At 40.5% G+C, this 21236-nt stretch overlaps 1 protein-coding gene across 8 annotated transcripts in view; it reads left to right on the top strand.

The window, feature by feature from the left end:
• Window positions 1–21236, top strand: part of SPTAN1 (spectrin alpha, non-erythrocytic 1) — a 62992-nt gene that overhangs the window by 40975 nt on the left and 781 nt on the right. For 3 of the 8 annotated variants that reach the window (XM_067542037.1, XM_067542035.1, XM_067542033.1), the window contains 27 exons: window positions 2–183; window positions 364–463; window positions 667–864; window positions 1001–1147; window positions 1801–1904; window positions 2070–2232; window positions 2782–2796; window positions 4695–4826; window positions 5209–5346; window positions 5757–5861; window positions 6074–6282; window positions 7552–7672; window positions 8212–8333; window positions 8929–9061; window positions 9813–9911; window positions 10972–11131; window positions 11470–11546; window positions 11707–11916; window positions 13248–13544; window positions 14103–14215; window positions 15203–15220; window positions 17385–17447; window positions 18835–18889; window positions 19432–19628; window positions 20047–20100; window positions 20520–20666; window positions 21034–21181. In XM_067542037.1, coding sequence (XP_067398138.1) covers window positions 2–183; window positions 364–463; window positions 667–864; window positions 1001–1147; window positions 1801–1904; window positions 2070–2232; window positions 2782–2796; window positions 4695–4826; window positions 5209–5346; window positions 5757–5861; window positions 6074–6282; window positions 7552–7672; window positions 8212–8333; window positions 8929–9061; window positions 9813–9911; window positions 10972–11131; window positions 11470–11546; window positions 11707–11916; window positions 13248–13544; window positions 14103–14215; window positions 15203–15220; window positions 17385–17447; window positions 18835–18889; window positions 19432–19628; window positions 20047–20100; window positions 20520–20666; window positions 21034–21181 — 3507 coding nt within the window. The remainder of the gene's footprint in view (window position 1; window positions 184–363; window positions 464–666; window positions 865–1000; window positions 1148–1800; window positions 1905–2069; window positions 2233–2781; window positions 2797–4694; window positions 4827–5208; window positions 5347–5756; window positions 5862–6073; window positions 6283–7551; window positions 7673–8211; window positions 8334–8928; window positions 9062–9812; window positions 9912–10971; window positions 11132–11469; window positions 11547–11706; window positions 11917–13247; window positions 13545–14102; window positions 14216–15202; window positions 15221–17384; window positions 17448–18834; window positions 18890–19431; window positions 19629–20046; window positions 20101–20519; window positions 20667–21033; window positions 21182–21236) is intronic. The other 5 variants (XM_067542039.1, XM_067542036.1, XM_067542040.1 and 2 more) reach the window with 3 other exon arrangements.

The following is a 21236-nucleotide window of genomic DNA, read 5'->3' as shown; positions in this document are numbered from 1 at the left end:
GGTGAACTCTCTAGGTGAGACTGCTGAGCGCCTGATTCAGTCACATCCAGAGTCTGCTGAAGACCTACAAGAAAAATGTACCGAGCTGAACCAGGCTTGGAATAGCCTAGGGACACGCGCTGACCAGCGTAAGGAGAAGCTTGGGGATTCTCATGACCTGCAGCGTTTCCTCAGTGACTTCAGGTGAAAACTAAACAGATCAAATCCCTGATCCCCCTTGTGTTAGTTTAGTTATTAATGTAAGTACATGTGGTACATGACTTGGACTGAATATTTGTTGCAACGATGAAAGATAACTTCCTTTCCCTAGTCAGACATATTGAAAGCAAAAAAACTCATTTTTAGTTGCTTTTATGTTTACAGAGACCTCATGTCTTGGATCAATGGAATCCGGGGACTGGTGTCCTCAGATGAACTGGCAAAGGATGTGACTGGAGCTGAGGCTTTATTGGAGAGACATCAGGTATGTGAAAGAGCCTTCAGCATTTTTCTGTAGGTGTGAACATTAGCTGTTAAAATCAGTTTTATGTACTCTGTTAAGAAACCAGTTCAACAGTTGTTTCTTTGAGACTCCCCATTGACAGTTCCAAGACTACACTGATAATGTCTTTCCTCACAGTTTAGCATTCTGCTTCTAGTTATTAAACCTTTCCCTCCTCCTTACAGGAACATCGCACTGAAATAGATGCTAGGGCTGGCACTTTCCAGGCATTTGAGCAATTTGGACAACAGCTCTTGGCTCGTGGACACTATGCCAGCCCAGAGATCAAGGAGAAACTGGATATTCTAGATCAAGAACGGGCAGACTTGGAGAAAGCCTGGGTCCAACGCAGAATGATGCTGGACCAGTGTCTAGAACTACAGGTACAGTGCTGGGTTTTTTTGTTTGTTTTTCTTTTTAAATAAATAAAATGCTTTCTTAAGAAAATTTTTCTCCGATTCCCACCAGTGGACAGTGCTCACTCGTCTGTTTTATCTTTCCTGTGTTCCTTCTCCTTAGCTGTTTCATCGGGACTGTGAACAAGCTGAAAACTGGATGGCTGCCCGGGAGGCTTTCCTGAACACAGAAGATAAAGGAGACTCTTTAGACAGTGTGGAGGCTCTCATCAAGAAACATGAAGACTTTGATAAAGCAATCAATGTCCAGGTGAGGGATACATCCAAAGGGAGGGACAGCTATTCAATTTTATTTTACATTCAGCTCCTGAAAGCTTTTTTTAAGGTCAGTAGGACATGGTAGACCTGATGTTGGTGATGTGAATCTAAAGTTTAGAACCCTATAAAGATTTGTTCTAAATGTTTAGCAGACTAGGTTACAAAGATGAGAAATAGCTACTGTCACTGCAGATAAAAGGGTTTGTTATTGATTGATTGGTTATGAAGATGATGCAATAAAACAATAGGAATTTAACTAGGGCAGCATGAATCACAGTACAGCATGTTTCTTGTAAAGAGACAAAGTGATTTAATGGTTTGTACTGGAAATCCTTACACTGAAAAAAATCAGTTTCTCCACTTTATCTACAACCTAGAAGAGCCCTTTCTGCTCCTGAGTTCTTTTTCTTTAGTTCTGGTATAGAGGCCAAAAGAACTTTCCTCCCAATGTCTGATCTGTAGGATCTCTCACTTGCTCTTATGTGAAGTTCTGCTTGTTCTGACATAGGGCTCATTTCCTTAGACTTATATTAACAGGATTACCTCCTTCAAAAGGATGCTCTGCTTTAGTTCTGACACTACTCTTCATAGTGGCTTTTTGAGGTATCTGAATCCACCCAACTTGTGTCCTTTTGTTTTAAACAGGAAGAGAAAATTGCTGCCCTGCAATCATTTGCTGACCAGCTGATTTCTGCTGACCACTATGCTAAAGGGGTCATTTCTAATAGGCGCAATGAGGTTCTGGACAGGTTGGTGTGTTAATTTCATTGTTAGATCTGCTGTGGATAACCTTCTGAAAAGAAGGAAATCATTTAGAGACCATTTGGATCTGTTATGATAGTACATAGTTTCCTGCTTCATACCTGTTCTCATAGGTACTGATGACTATGAACCGTATATCTGATTATGTACAGGTGGCGTCGTTTGAAAGCTCAGATGATTGAGAAGAGGTCTAAATTAGGAGAATCTCAGACCCTCCAGCAGTTCAGCCGTGATGTTGATGAAATAGAGGCTTGGATTAGTGAAAAACTCCAAACTGCAAGCGATGAATCCTATAAGGATCCCACAAACATTCAGGTGAATAATTATTTGACCAAGAAAGTCAAACAGAATGAAAGTTTAATTTCATGTGTCACATCCTCTTGCTGATAACAGGATGTGCACAGGAAAATTTCAATTCCATGTTAAAGGAATAGCAAATTATGTCTGGAATGAATCTTCTAAAGGGGTGAAAATGTAAGCTAAGCAAGCTTTTCATTATGGAGATGTGCAGTATGCATAGAGAGAGGACCGAAATAGAAGGCAATAATTTTTTAAATAAATAAAATATGTAATATCCACATCAACATACTGCCCAAAATCACATAAATCCCTCAGCAGTTATGCTGCAGTGTGAATTTGATAAGACATCCTGTCCTCTCTTCTCCCCAACAACTAGATGATAAAATAAATATTTATCACTTATAAATGTCACTTACGTCCTACCTCCACTTACTGTCCTAAAATGTAGATCATCAGTTTTTCATTATTAAAGAAAACGTCTTTAAGTGATTTCTTATGTTTTAATACTGATATGTGGATTGATATGACTGCAATGACCTCTTCTCTTCTTGATCTGTTTTGTAGCTTTCCAAACTGCTGGTAAGTTTTGTAGTTTGGTTGGACTGGCCATGGTATGTGTTTATTTCTCTGTATAGATTACATGTGAGCACAAGGTCTGGTTGCGTTCAGTCTGTTGCTCCATCCATTCATTCATCCAGTTTCTTTTCCATTTTCTAATATTCATTGACCTCCAAACAGGTGTTGCCATTGGCCCCAGTGTTTTTGGATGTGGCTTTTGTGTTTAGTTAATGTCTTAAATACCATTTACTTATGTATTTGTTTTGCAGGTGTGTTCTGCATGATCTGTTTAATTTATGGTGCAGTATTAATTAATTCTTTAAGGGGTGGCTCATAAGGAAACCGAAATCTGGGTTGTCATCCTCCTTTTTCAAACATTTGGCTACTGGACATGTCTTGACTTCATTGCCTCTGGATCTAGATCTGTGGCGATTAACCCATGGTCACATGACATCAATTCCACAAACTTGCATCTGGAGTCAAAATTTCTGAAGGAAGGGTATCAGTGCAGGTGGGAGACCCACATGGTCTACAGCTTGCTGGATAGCAGTGTGGAAGAAGAAGAGAGGAGATTGCAGAATTGAGCGTATATGTGGAAGGCTGATGGGAGTGGTAAGAATCCAAGGAGGAGGAGAATTAGAAAGAGGACAAAGCAAAGAATGGAGGAGTGACTAGGCCCTAGGGTAAGGAGGGAGAGGCAGAAAGTGAGGGAAGTGTTTGTATTTCTGGCCCTAGAGGCTGCGTTATCTAATATTGACTACTCAAGCAAAAATGTCATCTGTCATTTCCCTAGAGTGTGAATTTGTTTTGGTTTTAATTTGATTGGCATTTTGTGCTATAAGCATAGGGAATTTATATGCCAATAATTGGTGGATTTTAGCTGGTGTGTTGTATAATCACCATCTTCAGTAATAGCAGTTTCCAGAATAAGCAGGTCATGCAGAATTTTTCATAACAGTACTGTAGCATTTTTCTTGTTTTATTTTTACTCTAACAGTATCCTTCCCTTCTGTTCTCTCTCAAGACAATGTATTTTTCCCATATGTCCAATGTTACTAGCAGGTTGAGTTGATACTTGTAAATATTGTCTTGTCATTCTTGTCCCATTGTTTATACTCATGGTATTTGTGTGCATGTATATGAAAGAAAACTGCTCATTCACTCCCTTCTTGTGGCTCCTATTGTTCTCATGGTGCCTTCAATTTTCAGTGAAGACAAAATTCAACAAATAGCTAAGCATTGTTTCTTAAATCTTGAGCTGCTATATTTAACTGATTGTTTCACTACATAATTTAATCATATGATGATTGATTCCATATCTTCTAATATGAAAACTGTGCAGAAAAGGTGCAGTTGAGGTGGGGACTTTTCCTCTTAACCCATGGATTTGGATGGCAAAAGTCATAAACCTCTAGAACTCATTATTGTGTAGCCACCATGTTCAGGGTACATACATATGCATGCAGTCAATGGTTTTTAGAGAGAGAGAGACATGAAAACCAGAAATCCATATTTGGAAAGTAGCAACATTTAACATTAGAAATATGTTGCAGCTTCCTTTAAAATGCAGTAGAGAGATGCTGATAGAGAAACATTATTGTAAATGTCCACTCACGTAGACATGCTGGTTCAAAAACAGGCTAATGCTCACTTAGACTGACAGAGCAGTTCCAATAACTACGAAAGAACTACTGGGGAGAGCAAGCAATGAAGGTTATATAAATTACCTAGAGAGCAATTAGGATTTTCATGATTTTACATAAGGCATTAAATATTTCCCCTGATAAGACTACACACAAACTCCCTTCCTTCTAACCCTGTCCATACAGAAAAGTCTTGCATTCTCCTCTTAACCCATGAGAATAATTTAGGAGCCCAATGTCCAGTCTTTAAGAGCATTGTTTTTTTGTTGCATTCAGAGCAAACACCAAAAACATCAGGCCTTTGAAGCTGAACTTCATGCTAATGCAGACCGGATCCGTGGAGTCATTGACATGGGGAATTCTCTCATTGATCGGGGAGCGTGTGCTGGCAGTGAGGATGCAGTGAAGGTAGGTGCATCTTGTGTAGGAGAGTTAATGATATGTAGCCTTCAACTGCTTCTATAGTTGCATTTTGTTAGAATGAAAAAACTATTTCCTTTTGTAGAAGCTTTTTTTTTTTTTTAAATCCCGTGTTTAACTATGCAGTATGGAGCATGAGAACTGTTTTGTCCCATTCTTGCTTGGGAATGAGTAATGTTTTCTGACTTTTCTGTCAGAATGTAAAAGTAAAATGGAGAGGTAGACAATGGAGACTTTTCCTAGATAGCATGAAATAGTGACTGCATAATCTACAGTTGTGGAAGCAGCAACCAAACATGTACTGTGTGTTCCTTCGCTACATTTATTAGGGATTGTGTTTTGCTTCTAAATGTTTTTCTCTTTGTAACAGGCACGATTAGCTGCTCTGGCTGACCAATGGCAGTTCCTAGTGCAGAAATCAGCAGAGAAAAGTCAAAAGCTGAAAGAAGCCAACAAACAGCAGAATTTCAATACTGGAATCAAGGATTTTGACTTCTGGCTGTCAGAGGTACCCAACGACCTTGGATTGGGGCTTATTCACTCTGAAGGGACTGCAGTTTCTTTAATACTGGCTGCCTTTGCTGAAACGTGGTGTATCCCAGAATCTCAGCTGTTAGTTTTAACCTTTTCATGCCATCTTTGCGAAAATGATTCTTTAGTACACAATTCTTAAGAGACTAAAAAACAAGTGTTTGGGAAGTTTCTATGCTTGTGTCAGTGCCTATACTGAAGATGGCAGGAAACTTATGCTTGCATAAAATCTCCCATGTGTGAAACAAGCAAGCAGGTGAAGTTCACAAACTTAACTTGCACCTGGTGACAGTTGGAGGAGACAATCAGTTGCCTGCACAAACAAGAGCATTACATTTGCAGGCCTTAGTCAAACTGCAACATATAATTGTATTCTTCCTTTTCCAGGTGGAGGCTCTGCTTGCATCTGAAGACTATGGGAAGGATCTGGCATCTGTAAATAACCTGCTAAAGAAACACCAACTTCTGGAAGCTGACATATCTGCCCATGAGGTAACCACCTCCTCTGTTAACTGAGGAAGAGAAATGATAGTGGTCAATGAATTCCATAGCAACATGCTGTAAAGTTTAAACCTGTAGAAATGCAGTTTCTTTATGTACATCAAGAATACAAAGAGAACTCAGATTGTTTGATCCTGTGCTAAGGCCATATGCTCAAAAATTGAGATTCTCATTCTTCACACACTCCTTGCTTATGATTCCAGGATCGCCTGAAGGACCTGAATGGCCAAGCTGACAGCTTGATGACCAGCAGTGCTTTTGACACCTCCCAGGTAAAGGAGAAGCGAGACACTATTAATGAGCGCTTCCAGCGGATCAAGAGCATGGCAGCTGCTCGCCGTGCAAAGCTGAATGAGTCCCACCGCTTGCATCAGTTCTTCCGGGATATGGACGATGAGGAGTCCTGGATAAAGTATGTACTTCAGAAATTCTAGATGTAGCATTATCTGAGGCCGTGTCCATATTGTAGCCATGCTACCAAAAACCATATTTAAATACAGTTATTTAACAGTGTGCATAGCGCAGTTTACCTTATCAGTGAAGAAAAAGAGGATTTCCCCAAGAACCATGTTACTCTAAGTGTGCCATAGATTTACCTACCCACTTCTCAGGTACTATGCCTCCTTGTCCACATAATCTATTGTATGGCTTTTATAATGCAGCTACAAACTCTCACACATATCGTTGCCCACAGTGATTGGGGGAGCATGCCAGAAATGGCTTCAACTGTATTATAGGCATGGTCTTAATGTCTACAGATGTCTATGGTCAGGTCTCTGGAAACATATTCCATGCTAGGGAAGTAAGTTTCATTTCATTGGGGTTCAGATAATTGAGTTTTGATTATAATCTTTTAAATGCCTGCCTCTGTCAACTTGAAATTTCTTTTAAAAAATCACTTAGGAGACTGCTGAAAGCAGTTTTACTTTTTTGACCTGTGGTAGCAATTAATAAAACATTCTTTCCAGAGATGTTCATATGGATGCTGATATTATTGATATGGCTAGTGTATAATCAAGGAAAATAAGAGAGTGGAAACCAGCACGGCTCTTATCAATATGTGGAGGTGGTTAGCCAAATAGAAATGATCAAAATTGGAGAATTAGTTATTTTCAAGCTTCTAAAAGGGTATTGCACAATCGAGAGTAAACTTTACAAATTTAAGCACTGTAGCTTAGCCTCTTCGAAAGGAGGGAGGGAGTGGATATTTCTGTAGTATACATAAATATATAGAGGGAGTGCCCTGTCCCCTCTTTGAAACTGTTTTGATGGAACTGATGGGAGCTGAATCCTGCTGACTAACATTTATAACTCAGGTGTATGGCTTACTGCTCCCATGGTGCTCGTGGAGCTGTGTTGTATGGAACATCCTCATTATTATTTATATTGATTTTTGTACCTTGCATCCTCTGTATTACAAAGCAGCTAAAAGGCTGTCAAATGCTAAAAACAAATGACCCCATTAAAATCTTTACATTTACTGCTTTAAATATATGCAATAATTTGCTGTAAGCTCCAGACTTGGAATGCGAAACATACAAGACGAGGGAATGTTCATTGCAGTTAGAGTTGTTTAAATGTCAAGTTTTTAATGGCGGCTGCTATATTTGTCTAGTTCGATCTTCAAAGGTATAAACTTTACTGATTCCCCCTCCGCCCACTTTTCCTCTCTGGGACTCAGGGAGAAGAAGCTGCTGGTTAGCTCAGAGGACTATGGCAGAGACCTAACTGGAGTGCAGAACCTAAGAAAGAAACACAAACGTTTGGAAGCAGAATTGACTGCTCACGAACCTGCCATCCAGGTAATTAAAAAAAACCCAAAAAACAGTCAGATGAAGAGCTGTTGTTTCCAACTCCAATCATATAGGTTACAGACGAACATTTGGATGAAGAAAATAACCAGTCATGACAGAAGTATAATACTCTGTATAGTCTAAGTTACAGATTTTTAATATTGATTTGTGATCCAGATGATATAAATTGTAAACATCACTGATTTAGATCTGTGCAGCCTGAGGTGTTTCTGCAGATCACAAAGGAAATCAGACTTCCTTATGCCCTTAAAGAAGGGTGTGACAAAGCAAAGATATGGAGTATTGTGAACTTAGGTGACAGGCAGTTCCTTCCTCTTCAACCAGTAACACGTCTCACCTTGATTCTAAATCCACAAACACATGAACTGGAGGAAAGAAGAAAAGGGGTTTACCTTTTTTTATTGTTTATGAAAGAAAATGACCCAAAAATGAGGAGTTGTAAGGAGTGCAGTTAAACAGTGAGGAGAAGAAAGCAGCACTGCTGTTGAAAATTGAGAACACTAATGTGTACTTTGTCTGCTTCACAGGGTGTATTAGACACCGGTAAGAAACTGTCAGATGATAACACGATTGGAAAGGAGGAGATACAGCAGAGACTAGCTCAGTTTGTAGAGCACTGGAAGGTGTTAAACCAGTTGGCAGCAGCTCGGTGAGTAAACATCACTTTTCTAAAGCAGAAAGTACGATTGAAACAATGTTTGTAATAGCCAAATTTTGCAATCTTTGATTCGGGTCATCAACAATATCAGTGCAATAAATGCTAATAGTGCATTCTGCTGTAGCCATGCCTGAAGGGACAGGTGAAAAGAGGTTCATTCATAAATGCTCCTCAATAATAGCCAGTTTTGTGTTTTTCCTTTAGTTGAACACAAGCTAAACTTTGGTGACCTTTACTCCTTCATTTGGAGGTTAGAGGCTTGATGTTGTTATTCCTACCATGTTGTGCTCTCCTGAATAGAGACTGGGGAGAAAAAGGTATATCATTTCTGGATGTGTAAGGACTGTGAAATGGCCTGATATAGTAGATTTAGGGTAGATCTAGAGCTGGCAGTGGGGTCATTCTCAGCTTCTGGAGGACAGAGATTAGTGTAAATTGACTACATTTTAGGGTTTGATGGTAGTAAGCCAGCTCCCCTATGCCATTTTTCCTACATTTTGTAGTTATTCTGCTTCCACATCATAGCTGAATGTATAGAATGCAACCTGTGATTCACCTCCCCTGCTTCCTCTCACTCCTCTTGCAGTGGCCAACGTCTAGAGGAGTCTCTGGAGTATCAGCAGTTTGTAGCAAATGTGGAAGAAGAAGAAGCCTGGATCAATGAGAAAATGACCCTGGTAGCTAGTGAGGACTATGGAGACACACTTGCTGCTATCCAAGTGAGTGAAAGCTGTACTGTTCTGGTTCTCTCCTTACCTGCTATTTATGATGTGTAATGGTTAGAATTTAACATATCCTGTGTTATTTTTCAAGTCAGACACTTTGTTTAAAAGAAGTCTATTATAAAATATTGATGCTTTTTAAATGGCTTAAAGTTTTACATCCCCCTTCTGAGCTACAGTGAGAAACTCACTAATAAAGAGGAATCTCAACAGCAGCAAGAAGTAACAGAATCTCTTTCTAATCCATCTTTCTTTTTTTTAATAGCCCCAATCACTATTCCGCCCTAGTCCTACAAACACTTACATGCACACATGCTTATCTTAAATACTGACCATGTGCTTATTATAAAGCATGTGTGTATGCAGGATCAGGATCTAAGTGCTTTCCAGGTAAATTAGATCTGCATGGAGAGGTCTCTAGTGGACTTCATAGAGAATACTTTACCTCTCCTTGGATAAAGGTGAAAGAAAACTAACTTGAATATAATTTTAAAGACTATATCCTGGACTGTACCCAACCATTCTTTCCCCCTCTCCTCCCTCCACCCATGAAAAATAGCCAAAAAGTTCCAGAGGGGTAGCCAGAAAGTGTAAATTAGCTAAAACTAATAATCCTTTGTAATGGTGAGTATTGTGTTGCAGGCATATTATAATGTTTTACTTTTATTTTCATCCTTGCTTTATAAGCAGACATCTTGAGCAGTAAAATTATGTAAGAAAGTGACTTGTGAACATGCTTTCCCTGCAGGGCTTGTTGAAAAAGCATGAAGCATTTGAGACTGACTTCACCGTCCACAAGGACAGAGTGAATGATGTTTGTGCTAATGGAGAGGACCTCATTAAGAAGGTGAGTGTAACCTGGTAAGAAAAATGTCTTAAAAGTGTATTTAAAGTGTCAGCATGTCAAAATGGATTCACTGTTCTCTTAACACTAAGCTGCAAGTATATTTAAAAAATGAAACACCATCTACACATCATGCTCCATATAGCCAGAATAAGAGGGGCATTTAGCATATAATTGGTTTTAAATACTTTAGAGACAGCAGCATGGTGGACTGATAACAAGAACTCCTGAGTTGACTTGCTGGATGCTAGGGGCAAGTCACTTAACTTCTCTTTCCGAGAGACAGCTGTCTCAATGGATTCTTACCTATGGGTCTATGCTAGACCAGACCAAGAACTCCTTGTCTTTTATGCTTAAGCCTCTGAGGCACCCATTTGTGCACCATGATACCTTTTCCCATTACCTTTAACACATATCTCAACTAGTCAGTAAGACCTTTGTGAAACATAAATTGAGTAGGAATTTTCCTCAAAAGCCCTAAAATGGCTGTTATTCACCCCATGCTTTTATTTTCTATCTCTACATTTACTTCCCAGAAAGCCTTCCCATAGTCTAGCGATACAGACATAACCAGGAGTATATTGTTTGCATCCCTGAATTCTCTCACATTTGGGGCACATATTGAGGTAGAATGAGGCCATCTCTTTCACCAAATTAAAAAAAAACCCTAAATAAATAGTGAACCAAGATGGTTAATTCCCATATAGTTAGAACTAGTGGATTGCCTTGTGAATTAATGTGCAGGATTTATTTTATTAGTTATGAGCTAATGTTTCTTGTTAAGGATTGTCAAAGCAACCTAAGGGGAGCTAGGAGCCATACAAGGAATGGGATTTGAGCTGCTAACTCCCTTAGAACACTAGTCTTAATTGCTTCTGTTATCCTCAACTTTGGTATCCATTTTAGGAATTCTCATAAGTATCCCTAGGAGTCCTTCAGATATTTGTGTTTTAAATGCATTTATTCCTAAATTGGTGGCCAGGACTAGATTTTCTCCAGTGGTGTATAAAAGATGATTAAATCATGTGGGAACTAAACTGTTTGTTTTTCTCCTATTCCACAGAACAATCACCATGAGGAGAACATAACTGCAAAGATGAAAGGCCTGAGGGGCAAGGTGTCAGATCTGGAGAAGGCGGCAGCTCAGAGGAAGGCCAAACTAGATGAGAACTCTGCCTTCCTGCAGTTCAACTGGAAAGCTGACGTAGTGGAGTCTTGGATAGGTATGTGCTGCCTTGAAACATGGGTGCACTGACAAAGCAGGTGATTGAAAGCCCTTTAGCCCTTCTTGAATGGAGAATAGTTTCTAACTAATCTCTTTTTACTAAGCAAACAAGGGTGGTAGTTCAAGCCATCAATTTGCTGAGCAGTGGTGTATGTGCTTCTCAGCCTTACATTATTTGGGTAACTATTTCAATAGTCCTGGGGGCCTCAGACCTGATTTGCAATCAGGTAAAACTTGAAGACTACAAGTTAGTGATGCCTTGCTCATGCTTCCCTTCCCCATATTTAGGAAGAAGGAATGTGGATATTTATATCTAGTCTATGCTTCATTATCCAGGTGAGAAGGAAAACAGTCTGAAGACAGATGATTATGGACGGGATCTCTCCTCTGTGCAAACACTCCTCACCAAACAGGTCAGTGAGACTGTTTTGAGGCAGAGAAGCAATGGAGCTTAATGCTCATCGATGAATATTGGCGGGCATGGCATTAATTTTTGCATTTACCTAAAATAATGTCTACATCATTCATAAATATAGTTAATCTACATTAGTCTGTTCCTTTTTAATGCTGCAGGAAACTTTCGATGCTGGTCTCCAGGCTTTCCAGCAGGAAGGAATTGCAAACATCACTGCACTGAAAGACCAGCTGCTGGAAGCCAAACACATCCAGTCAAAGGCCATTGAGGCCCGGCATGCTTCTTTGATGAAACGCTGGAACCAGCTGCTGGCTAATTCTGCTGCTAGGAAGAAGAAACTGCTAGAGGCCCAGGAGCACTTCAGAAAGGTTAGTACACACTCCTTGGAACCATCAGTATCAGAATTGGTATCTTCTTTTTAATAGCATCGAATACTGTAAAGCAGCGGTTCTCAACTTACTTACCGGAAGGCTGGGTGGTACGCGCGCTGCTGAATCCGCCGCCGCCGGAAGGGCCCTCCCACCCGCCCGTGCGAAACCGTGCCACCGAAAGTGGGGAAACGGCGGAAGGGTTTCGGCGGCGGGCATTGTTTCCGCCGCAAAACCCCGCTGCCCGTCTCTCCCCACCGCCGCGAAACCCCACCGCAAATCCCTCCCACCGCCGCCACGCAACCCCGCTGCAAGTCCCCTCCCTTTTTTTTCCCCGAGTGGTACTTGGGTCGGGTACAGTCGGGTCAAGTGGTACTTGACCTGACTGTACCTGGCCTGAGTGGTACTCGGAGGAAAAAAAGGTTGAGAACCGCTGCTGTAAAGCTTGACAGTTGTAAACAGCATTGATTTAATATCTTGATATACAAGCTGCATAAAAACACAATTACTTGTCATAAACTAAATGCTTTCTTGTGAGAAGCCTTCATGAAAAAGGTATTGAGTGGACTTGTTTTAGGACCAGTCTTCTACATCATGTGCAACTTGCATATCATAATTATAATTATTTAACTAAAATACAATCTGTTGGAGGACAGATTTTTTTGCTATGTTACATTTTTTAAGAGACTCTGAGATTGGTATGCAGTATTGTCAGGTGATCAGTGCCAGGGCACTGGGAGTCTGGAGTTCTGGGTTCCATTTCAAACTCTGCTACGGCTATGTGTTCTTGAACAAATTACTTAACCTCTCTGTGCCTCTGTTTCCCTTTAGTTTTTAATAATAATTTGCATTATGGTAGCACCTAGAGGACTGATCAATATCAAGGCCTAGTATTAGGTACTGTAGAAACATGAAGTATGACACAGTCCCTCCCCTGAAGAGCTTACAGTCCAAATATAGAAGACCAAAAACACACACACAATACCAAACTAGAAAACACTACAGCTGCCTCAGTGGCAGCCAGAAACAGCTTTTGCTTCATGTAAAGGTCTGGCCGTGCTGCTAGGAGGTGTGGGTGAGATAGACCTCTGAAGCTGTGTCTTGGGGAAATGTCATGGGGAGGAATAGTGCTGTCCCTATGTTACAGATATTGCTTACGGTTAGTTCCCATTTTGCACAGTGCTTTGAGAGCCTTGCAAGAAAGGAGCGACAGGTGCCAAATTATTGTATATCATTTATTGCATGTTCTTAATACCAGGTCCTCCTACTTGAAATATATTCTATTTTTGTTATTGCCTAAGTGAACACCTAGATTGTTTTCTCTCTCTGAGGTTGAGGATCTGTTCCTGACTTTTGCAAAGAAGGCTTCTGCCTTTAACAGTTGGTTTGAGAATGCAGAGGAAGATTTGACAGACCCTGTGCGGTGTAACTCACTGGAGGAGATCAAGGCACTGCGAGAGGCTCATGATGCTTTCCGCTCCTCACTTAGTTCTGCCCAGGCTGACTTCAACCAGCTAGCTGAGCTGGATCGCCAGATCAAGAGCTTCCGTGTAGCCTCCAACCCATACACTTGGTTCACTATGGAGGCGCTTGAGGAAACCTGGAGGAACTTGCAGAAGATCATCAAGGTAAATAGGAACAAGGCTCTTCCCATTGCCACTCTGCCTCTGAATTCTTCCTTGGGACACTGTCCATCCAGATAATCAGTGCTCTATTCAGCAGTAAACCATCACAAATGAAAACACCTTTCTCTGGTAATGCAGAAATGTTCCTGAAAGGAATTTTGTGGGGCTAGTGCTTCCAAAATCCTCCGTTAACCCGTATATTTGGGCTGCTACTTCATGACCTCTCCCCCTCCTCCCATTCCATTCTTCCTGAAAGACGCCAAACACAAGTAATGATCCCCTACCTGTAGCTATGAGACATTCTATTCCGTCATCTGTCTTGTTATAGTATTATGATTGCAAGACTCACTTAAATGCTGATTCTTAAGGCTTCTGAAGGAATATTGGATATCCTAGTTCTAGATTATAGTGGTGCTGTCAGGCAAGACTCTACAGGCCCTCAGTCTGGTGCTGAGCTCTGGAATCTCATTGCTGTGCTGGTTTGGTTTATGTATATCAATGGGGAGTGAGAGAGGTGCCATGGTCTTTCTCAATGTAAAGTGAGACTTCCCTGTTTCTCAGGAACGTGAGTTAGAGCTGCAGAAGGAGCAACGAAGACAGGAGGAAAATGACAAATTGCGCCAAGAGTTTGCTCAGCATGCTAACGCTTTCCACCAGTGGATTCAGGAGACCAGGTAGAGTCTGTCTTAATAGAGGAGCTGTCCTTGGGGAATATCCCTAAGAAAATCATTTGTATCCCATTGGGAAGGGATTGCTAATTATTCTTCACATTGTGCATCTTACCCAGGCTTCCTTTTTTGATTGATTGAGGTGTCTGCTGCTGAGAGGCTGAATTGTTGAGTACAAGATCACCTTCTAAGTTTGGGATTTGGGGCTGGAGCTGCCAGCTAATGGGGGTGGGGGTCTCTGATTCAAGACTGCTTTTTAAAAACGTGTCTGCTCCTAAATTCACTTTCTCAGGGTAATTCTATATAAAGACAGGCCCCTAATGGTTATCTGGTAGCTCCAGAGCTGGACTCCAGAGTGCACAGAGAACACTAAATACCTAGGACAGAACTGAAGAGAATGCAAATACTGTCTTATTACCTACTCTATATTACGATAGAATTTTCCCCATTCTAATTTCTGTTATCCTGTGTCTAACCATAAGATTATTCCCTAAAGTATATTTTTAATACAGTCTGGATATACAAGGTTTAAATGCTCCAGAGAGGGAGTTTCCCTAGAGAGACTATTCCACAGGCTTTAACGTCACTTTGCAAGATCTTATCCAGTGTACCAGTAATATCCATGATTAGGGAGAGGCAGCAAGGGTCAACAGCCTCTCTAGAAATGAAAAAAGATTTCAGTGGTTTAGAATTGCAAGGAGATCAAGATGATATTTTACAGCACAACAGTGTCTGGCTTAAGCATACTGAAATACATCACCATCAAATATAGTAAATTCTGGTGTGTGCATGTTCTAGTACATGAGAGAGAGTTATGCTGAGGGTGCTCTTCATGTAATCCTTTTGGTAGTAAATCTTCGCATTTATAAAAGTCATTACCTAGATGGCTTTGCAAAACATCTGAAGTATAAATATGGTTTTAATTTTTTAATATGTTTGCCCTCCCCTTCTCCCTGTCCTGCTGCCTGATGCTTGGATCCGTCTGCTCTACAGGACATATCTGCTAGATGGGTTAGTATTGAATTTTATTTCCCAAAAGCTTGATGTGGTGTCCTCTCCTGTCTTGTGTGCTTTCTCCTGCCATTGCTTTGCTTGTGAAAGTTGTATTAAAGGTCATTTTATGTGGGCAGTGCAATCCATGCCTGGGATGTGCATGAGATCCTTCCTAGCAAGAATGCCTCACACAGAGACCCAGGTAACAGGACATTGGCATAGATAAATATAAAGATATAAGAATACCATTTTTCCTGGTTCAGATTAGAAAAGAATTAATGGATGCTTTGTGTGACTAGTTGCATTAAAAAAGTCATCACTCGTCAGCTTATAAGGATGCACAAGGTCTAGTATTTTGGGTTTTTTAAATCATACACCTTACTCGGCTCCATGTGTAATGCAGTTATATGGCTACATAGTTGTTTTTTTAATTCTGTTGCATAACTCTGCTCCAGAAATTAAGCTTTAACTTTAAACAAAAAAATAAAAAATAAAAATCTGTAGCCTTTATGAATTTTTTTTTTTTCGCAATCCTAATGTGAATCTAAACCAATGCAGTGACCTCTGCTTGTCTGCTGAAAGCCTGAAGTGTAAAATATCCATTCATCTCAATGGGGTTTCAGCTGAAGCTTAATGATATATATCAGTATAACTATTTCACTGCTAATGCCTATATTCTACTAAAATGCGGTTAACGTACCTCTTATGAGCACAGTGGCAGTTAGTGAGATATCTAGTTGCTGAGGTATGAAATAGAGAATTCAACTCCATGTTTAGTTACTTTTGCATTTGCCCAAAAGAGGGAGGGAAGGAGATACATCTCCTTTCCCACTATCAAAACCCTAAACTGTCTTCTGGTTGCAAACCCCAGATTGACTCCAGTGACTTTCTGGATGCCAACTTCAGGTGTCCCCTACTCAGATGCCAAAACCTTCAGCTTTCCCCCAGACATCTTTTGTATGCAGCTGCACACTTTTATAGTATAAAAAACCAATCTGCAGCACAATGAAGACTTCAAAATTTGGGTGCAGTGTAAAATGTATTTAATATTAAAATAATTAAGGAATCCTATATTAAGGGGGGGGAGGGGAGCCACAGCCTGAGGGTTGTCCCTGCCTATATACATCATCTAATATGCTACTTAGAACGGAGGGGCCCTCTTCATAATATATGGCTTTCTTTCTGGTAACCTTTTATTTGCTCTGTACTGACAAGAACCTCTGGTCTCACAGTATTTCTCCTCAGATGAGAAAGAGAACACCAGCTTTTGCATTTGTAGTTTGATTTTGCTGGCACGGGTGCTGGATTCTTTGCTGCTTTTTAAAAGTAGTGGTTTTAGATGAGTTCTGGTGTCCCAGAACATGCTAATAGAGAGACATTTACTAAATAAACTGGGTTAGTGCTCACAATTGCCATGCTCCAGTTCTATTGTCAAACTGATTATTAGAAGTCCAGAGGGGAGTTAATCTTTAGCAAAACTCTTGGGGATTAAAACTGCAGAGTTAATTAGAATGGGCATTGACTGACTGTGTTTAGTCATTCTCACTAGAGGGCTCACAACCATATAGATTCCATTTATTAGCAATCCCTCAGCTGCCAGCAAAAAGTTGCCATTATCCAGCAGTCGCTAATCAGTGTAAGCCATGTTTTCACGAACATGCTGGGACTTACCTTCCCTGGCTGCAGCCCTGCAAACCTGCCTGTGGGTAGGGGAGCAGGGACTGCTGCCTAGAGTTCTATAGCTGAGGCCTTTCTTCCAAAAAATATTAATAAGCAGCATGCCAGAGCAAAATGTTGCTATTAAGCAGAATTTATTGTATTTAGAACTTTCAAGATCAACACAGTTGTTCACTCTCTTATCTATCAGCATACAGCAACTGTATTTAAACAGGTTGATGCTGTTTTTTTAAATGAGGTTTGTAGGTTAAATTAACTGAGATTCTGTTCTGTTCACCTCAGCAACTCTTTTTTTATATTAAAATAATTAGCTAATTTTTAGTACGCAACCAGCATCTGCCATTGAGTCTGGTACTTCATAAAATAATGGCTTGTTTGATGTTCTCTGTGAGGTGGTGCTGGCTTGGAGTTTTGCTCTGTTGTGGGGATCTTGTTGTGGTCTGTTCTTTCCTCTGTCTTGTCCGTTTTCCTTTTGGAATTCATTTGATTTCTTTTCTTTGACTAGCATAGCATATCGTCGTGTCATTCGTGTCTATCAGTATGAAGTTGGGGATGATCTGTCTGGAAGGTTTTTCCTCTTATTTTCTTACCTCACTGTGATTTTAAAATGCACTCTTAATTCCAAGGCTCGCATTCTTTCCAACTAACCTTCACTGCTGTGAGATGCTTGGGGGTTTGTTTCCCTGTTGATTTTTTGCCTTTCTGCTATTGGTTCACAGCTTCCTGCCCAAGGTTCTGGGCCTGTGCTTCATTCTCTTTAAACATGCATTGATTCTGAGCTTTAACCCTCTGTGATGAGAGATACCCAGATGTTTGGCACACTTCCGTTGCTTCAGAGTGATTCAGCACTTGAAATCCCTTCCCAGGAAGTTAAAGAGCCAGCCTGATATTTAGGAGGAAAGGGTCTGGTGGGGTTGAGGGAAAACAATCTTAGCACCAGGAATTTAAATTCCACAGGGGCACAAACACAGTACAACACATCTGCACAATATCCAACTTGCTGTATGTACACAGGTCATCTGTTGTGAACTTTCACTATAAATGTTACAGGACAGAGGCTCTAAAAACTGCTACCTTAACATTGCTTAGAATCAAAGAAACAAAAGCAACTTCAGAGACTTTATGCAGCTAGTACCTGTGAAATTAATCATGGAGACCATAACTGCAAAAGATGGTTTTTATAAACCAGTGTTTGGGGCCCCTTGTTGGCATGTCAAGAATGCCTCTTGATGTAAAAGTTTTAAAAACTGACTGACTTACAGTTGTGACTACTATCAATTTCAAAATTCAAATGACTATTGATTGCTGTGCCACAGTGGCTCTGAACCATTAGAATTGTAGAAGTGCTCATCTGTGAGGAGTCACAGTCTGAGAATATAGAAAGCAGCATTTAACCAGCCATAATAAAGTAGTGGAGTTTTTCTGTCTTGCAAGGGTGATTGTCTTACATCAAGGTTGGCTTTAAATCAAGTCAGTAGTTTTCAAAAGGTTTTTTCACACTTGCTTTCTGTGTAAAGCCTCCCTAGAGCTCCTGTCTCATTGGCAAACAAAGCCCATCTCCAGTGAATCACTTGTAGTTTGTGTGTGTGTGGGGCACAGTTTGGGATGGGAAGGGCCTTTGCACTGGGTTTCTAATTTGACTAGGTCCAATAAGAAGGTGAGTGCTTTGGATTTGGCATGAAGTGTTTCCTGTGGCTACTTTATCACATAGCCTGTGAAATTGGGCTTGAAATTAACTATGTAAAGAAATTACATGCAACAGGTTTCAAAAACCTCTGTCTTATATAAGGTCAGACTGAATTTAAAAGCTTAGGGCCAGGAGCCTGACAGAAAAGCAGAGCTTTGTTATAATGGAAAAATTATTTTGCCCTAAAAAGGATGGTGTTAATTTCAAGCCCCATCTGGCCTTCCTTGTATGTGGCGAATGCTCTCCCTCACTGTGACTCTGTATTTAGGTCCTGTATGGTGGAGGAATCGGGAACCCTAGAATCACAACTGGAAGCAACTAAAGTAAGAACACCTCACTTGCTAAAACTTCTGTTCCCTATTGATGCTCAGGAATGAAATGGGAGGTGGAATGTTTTTAATGATTGAGTGGGAGGTCTTTAATTGATTCATACATTTTGAGGCCAGCAGACACCATTGTGATTATCTAATCTAACCTCCTGCATTGCACAAGCCACAGACAAATCCTGAATTAGTTCCCTTTTGAATAGTATTTCTAAGTAAGTCTGTCTGGGCAGAGGAGAACTGAATCTGAAACCTTTCCTTGCTAGGTTCCATGTTCTGTTTTGAGAATTAGACCATAGGTGTAGGAGGTTTCTAGGTATTTACACACGAAAACACTTTTCTTGGAATATTAGACCATTTTACAATCCATCTGAGTCATGTGCGATAAAGCTCCCTTGTATAGTGATAGATTTTGTAACACTAGACAACAGTTGCACCATAGCTTCTCCCCCACTGCTGGTGGTGTTACAAGCCCATGTTCTAACTCAATTAAACTTTAGTGTGCTGATTTGTATCCTTCATTCTGTTTTCTTTCCAAATAGCGTAAGCACCAGGAGATTCGGGCAATGAGGAGTCAACTAAAGAAGATTGAGGACCTGGGGGCAGCTATGGAAGAAGCACTTATTTTGGACAATAAATACACAGAACACAGCACTGTAGGGCTGGCCCAGCAGTGGGACCAGCTTGACCAACTGGGGATGAGGATGCAGCACAACCTGGAACAGCAAATACAAGCTAGGTATGTGTTTTTTGATCATTTGGGAAGAGAAACCATCTTCTCCATTTCAAGGGGTAAAAGGGCTGGGGGGAGAGTGTCAAAGTCAGTACAAACTAAGCACTGTTCAGGCAGGATAAACTTCTTCCATTTACTCTCTTATGTTCTGAGTAGCGTGGATTAGTATGTTCATTTTTTTTTATTTAGACTGCTGTTTTGAGAAGATTATAGTTACAGCTAGCCATGGTGACTTCTCAGTGAAGTGAGTGGCAATTAAAAGATGTTTCTAGATTATTATACTGAACCAGCTGCATATTGTGTCTGCAGTCAAGGGAATGGTGAAACAACCTGAAATGAACCTGGTGTTTGACAAGCCTGTGACTTGCTACTGCAGTTGCATGATCTATGAATAGTTCCACTAATTTTGCTGCTTCCATTTTAGAAACACAACTGGAGTTACTGAGGAGGCTCTGAAGGAATTCAGCATGATGTTCAAGTAAGTATTTTTGTTCTCAGAAACCTAGAAAAGTGGTCATAGAGGAATTCTTTAGATCCTTGACATGTGGATGATCCCTATACAAAAATTCATGATCCAGATTTGCCCCTGCATCTAGTTTCCACTATTTGCAGCTCCCTGATTCTCTGGCCCGTTCTGAGCCAGGCTACTGTAAACTCTTGCAGTAACTGGAATAATTCCTCATTTGAGGGAGTGGCCAGTTTATGCTCCTTCTGAAGCAGTGCAGAAAATCTGGCCATGTGTTTATCTGCATTAATTATGAAGGTGCTTATTCACTGCAAAAATAACATGTCCAGAACATCTGGCTAAAATGTAGTTTGCTCCAGTTTTCCGTTCACTGTATAGTTTAACCAGTTATGTTAATAACTAAGTTTCAAGAGTTCTATTTTCTATTTTAGACACTTTGACAAAGATAAATCGGGTCGACTGAATCACCAGGAGTTTAAGTCCTGCTTGCGTTCCCTAGGCTATGACCTGCCTATGGTTGAGGAAGGAGAACCAGATCCAGAGTTTGAAGCTATTCTCGACACTGTAGATCCCAACAGGTATACAGACAGAAGAAAATCTATTATAACTTGTTCTACTGCTAAATGTTCTATTTTCATTTTCAAAGTCTGTCACAGGCTTCCAGTCTAGCCTTTGCCCATTATTGCAGCTTTTCCCTATTCTTCAAATAATTATTCCTTTAACTAATGGTCACTCCAAGTGAAGATTGTTACTTAATGGTCCTTTCTGTTCAAACACTATAAAGTCAGTCTCACTTCCTGTATATCATAGATCCATTAAATTTCACATAACTGGTGTTTAACTAACACTACTGCTACATGTGTCTCCCTCGAGGGCTGCCATCTCAATAGCATCAAGCACTGTTCTGAAGCAGGTCTGTTTATATGCTCTGTGTTTTATTGGCAGGGATGGACATGTCTCACTGCAGGAATACATGGCATTTATGATCAGCAGGGAAACTGAGAACGTGAAATCCAGTGAGGAAATAGAAAGTGCTTTCCGTGCCCTTAGTTCAGAGGGCAAGCCCTATGTGACCAAGGAGGAGCTCTACCAAGTAAGTCTCAGTGGTGCAGCCCATAGGGGAGAGAGCGGCAACTAACACAGAAAAT

Source organism: Emydura macquarii, unplaced genomic scaffold (assembly GCF_026122565.2).
Source record: "Emydura macquarii macquarii isolate MOO-44397 ecotype Brisbane River unplaced genomic scaffold, CSIRO-AGI_Emac_v2 contig_691, whole genome shotgun sequence".
NCBI classification, from domain to species: domain Eukaryota; kingdom Metazoa; phylum Chordata; order Testudines; family Chelidae; genus Emydura; species Emydura macquarii.
Note: the sequence above shows the minus strand (reverse complement) of the source record. Positions and strands in the feature narration are given on the sequence as shown.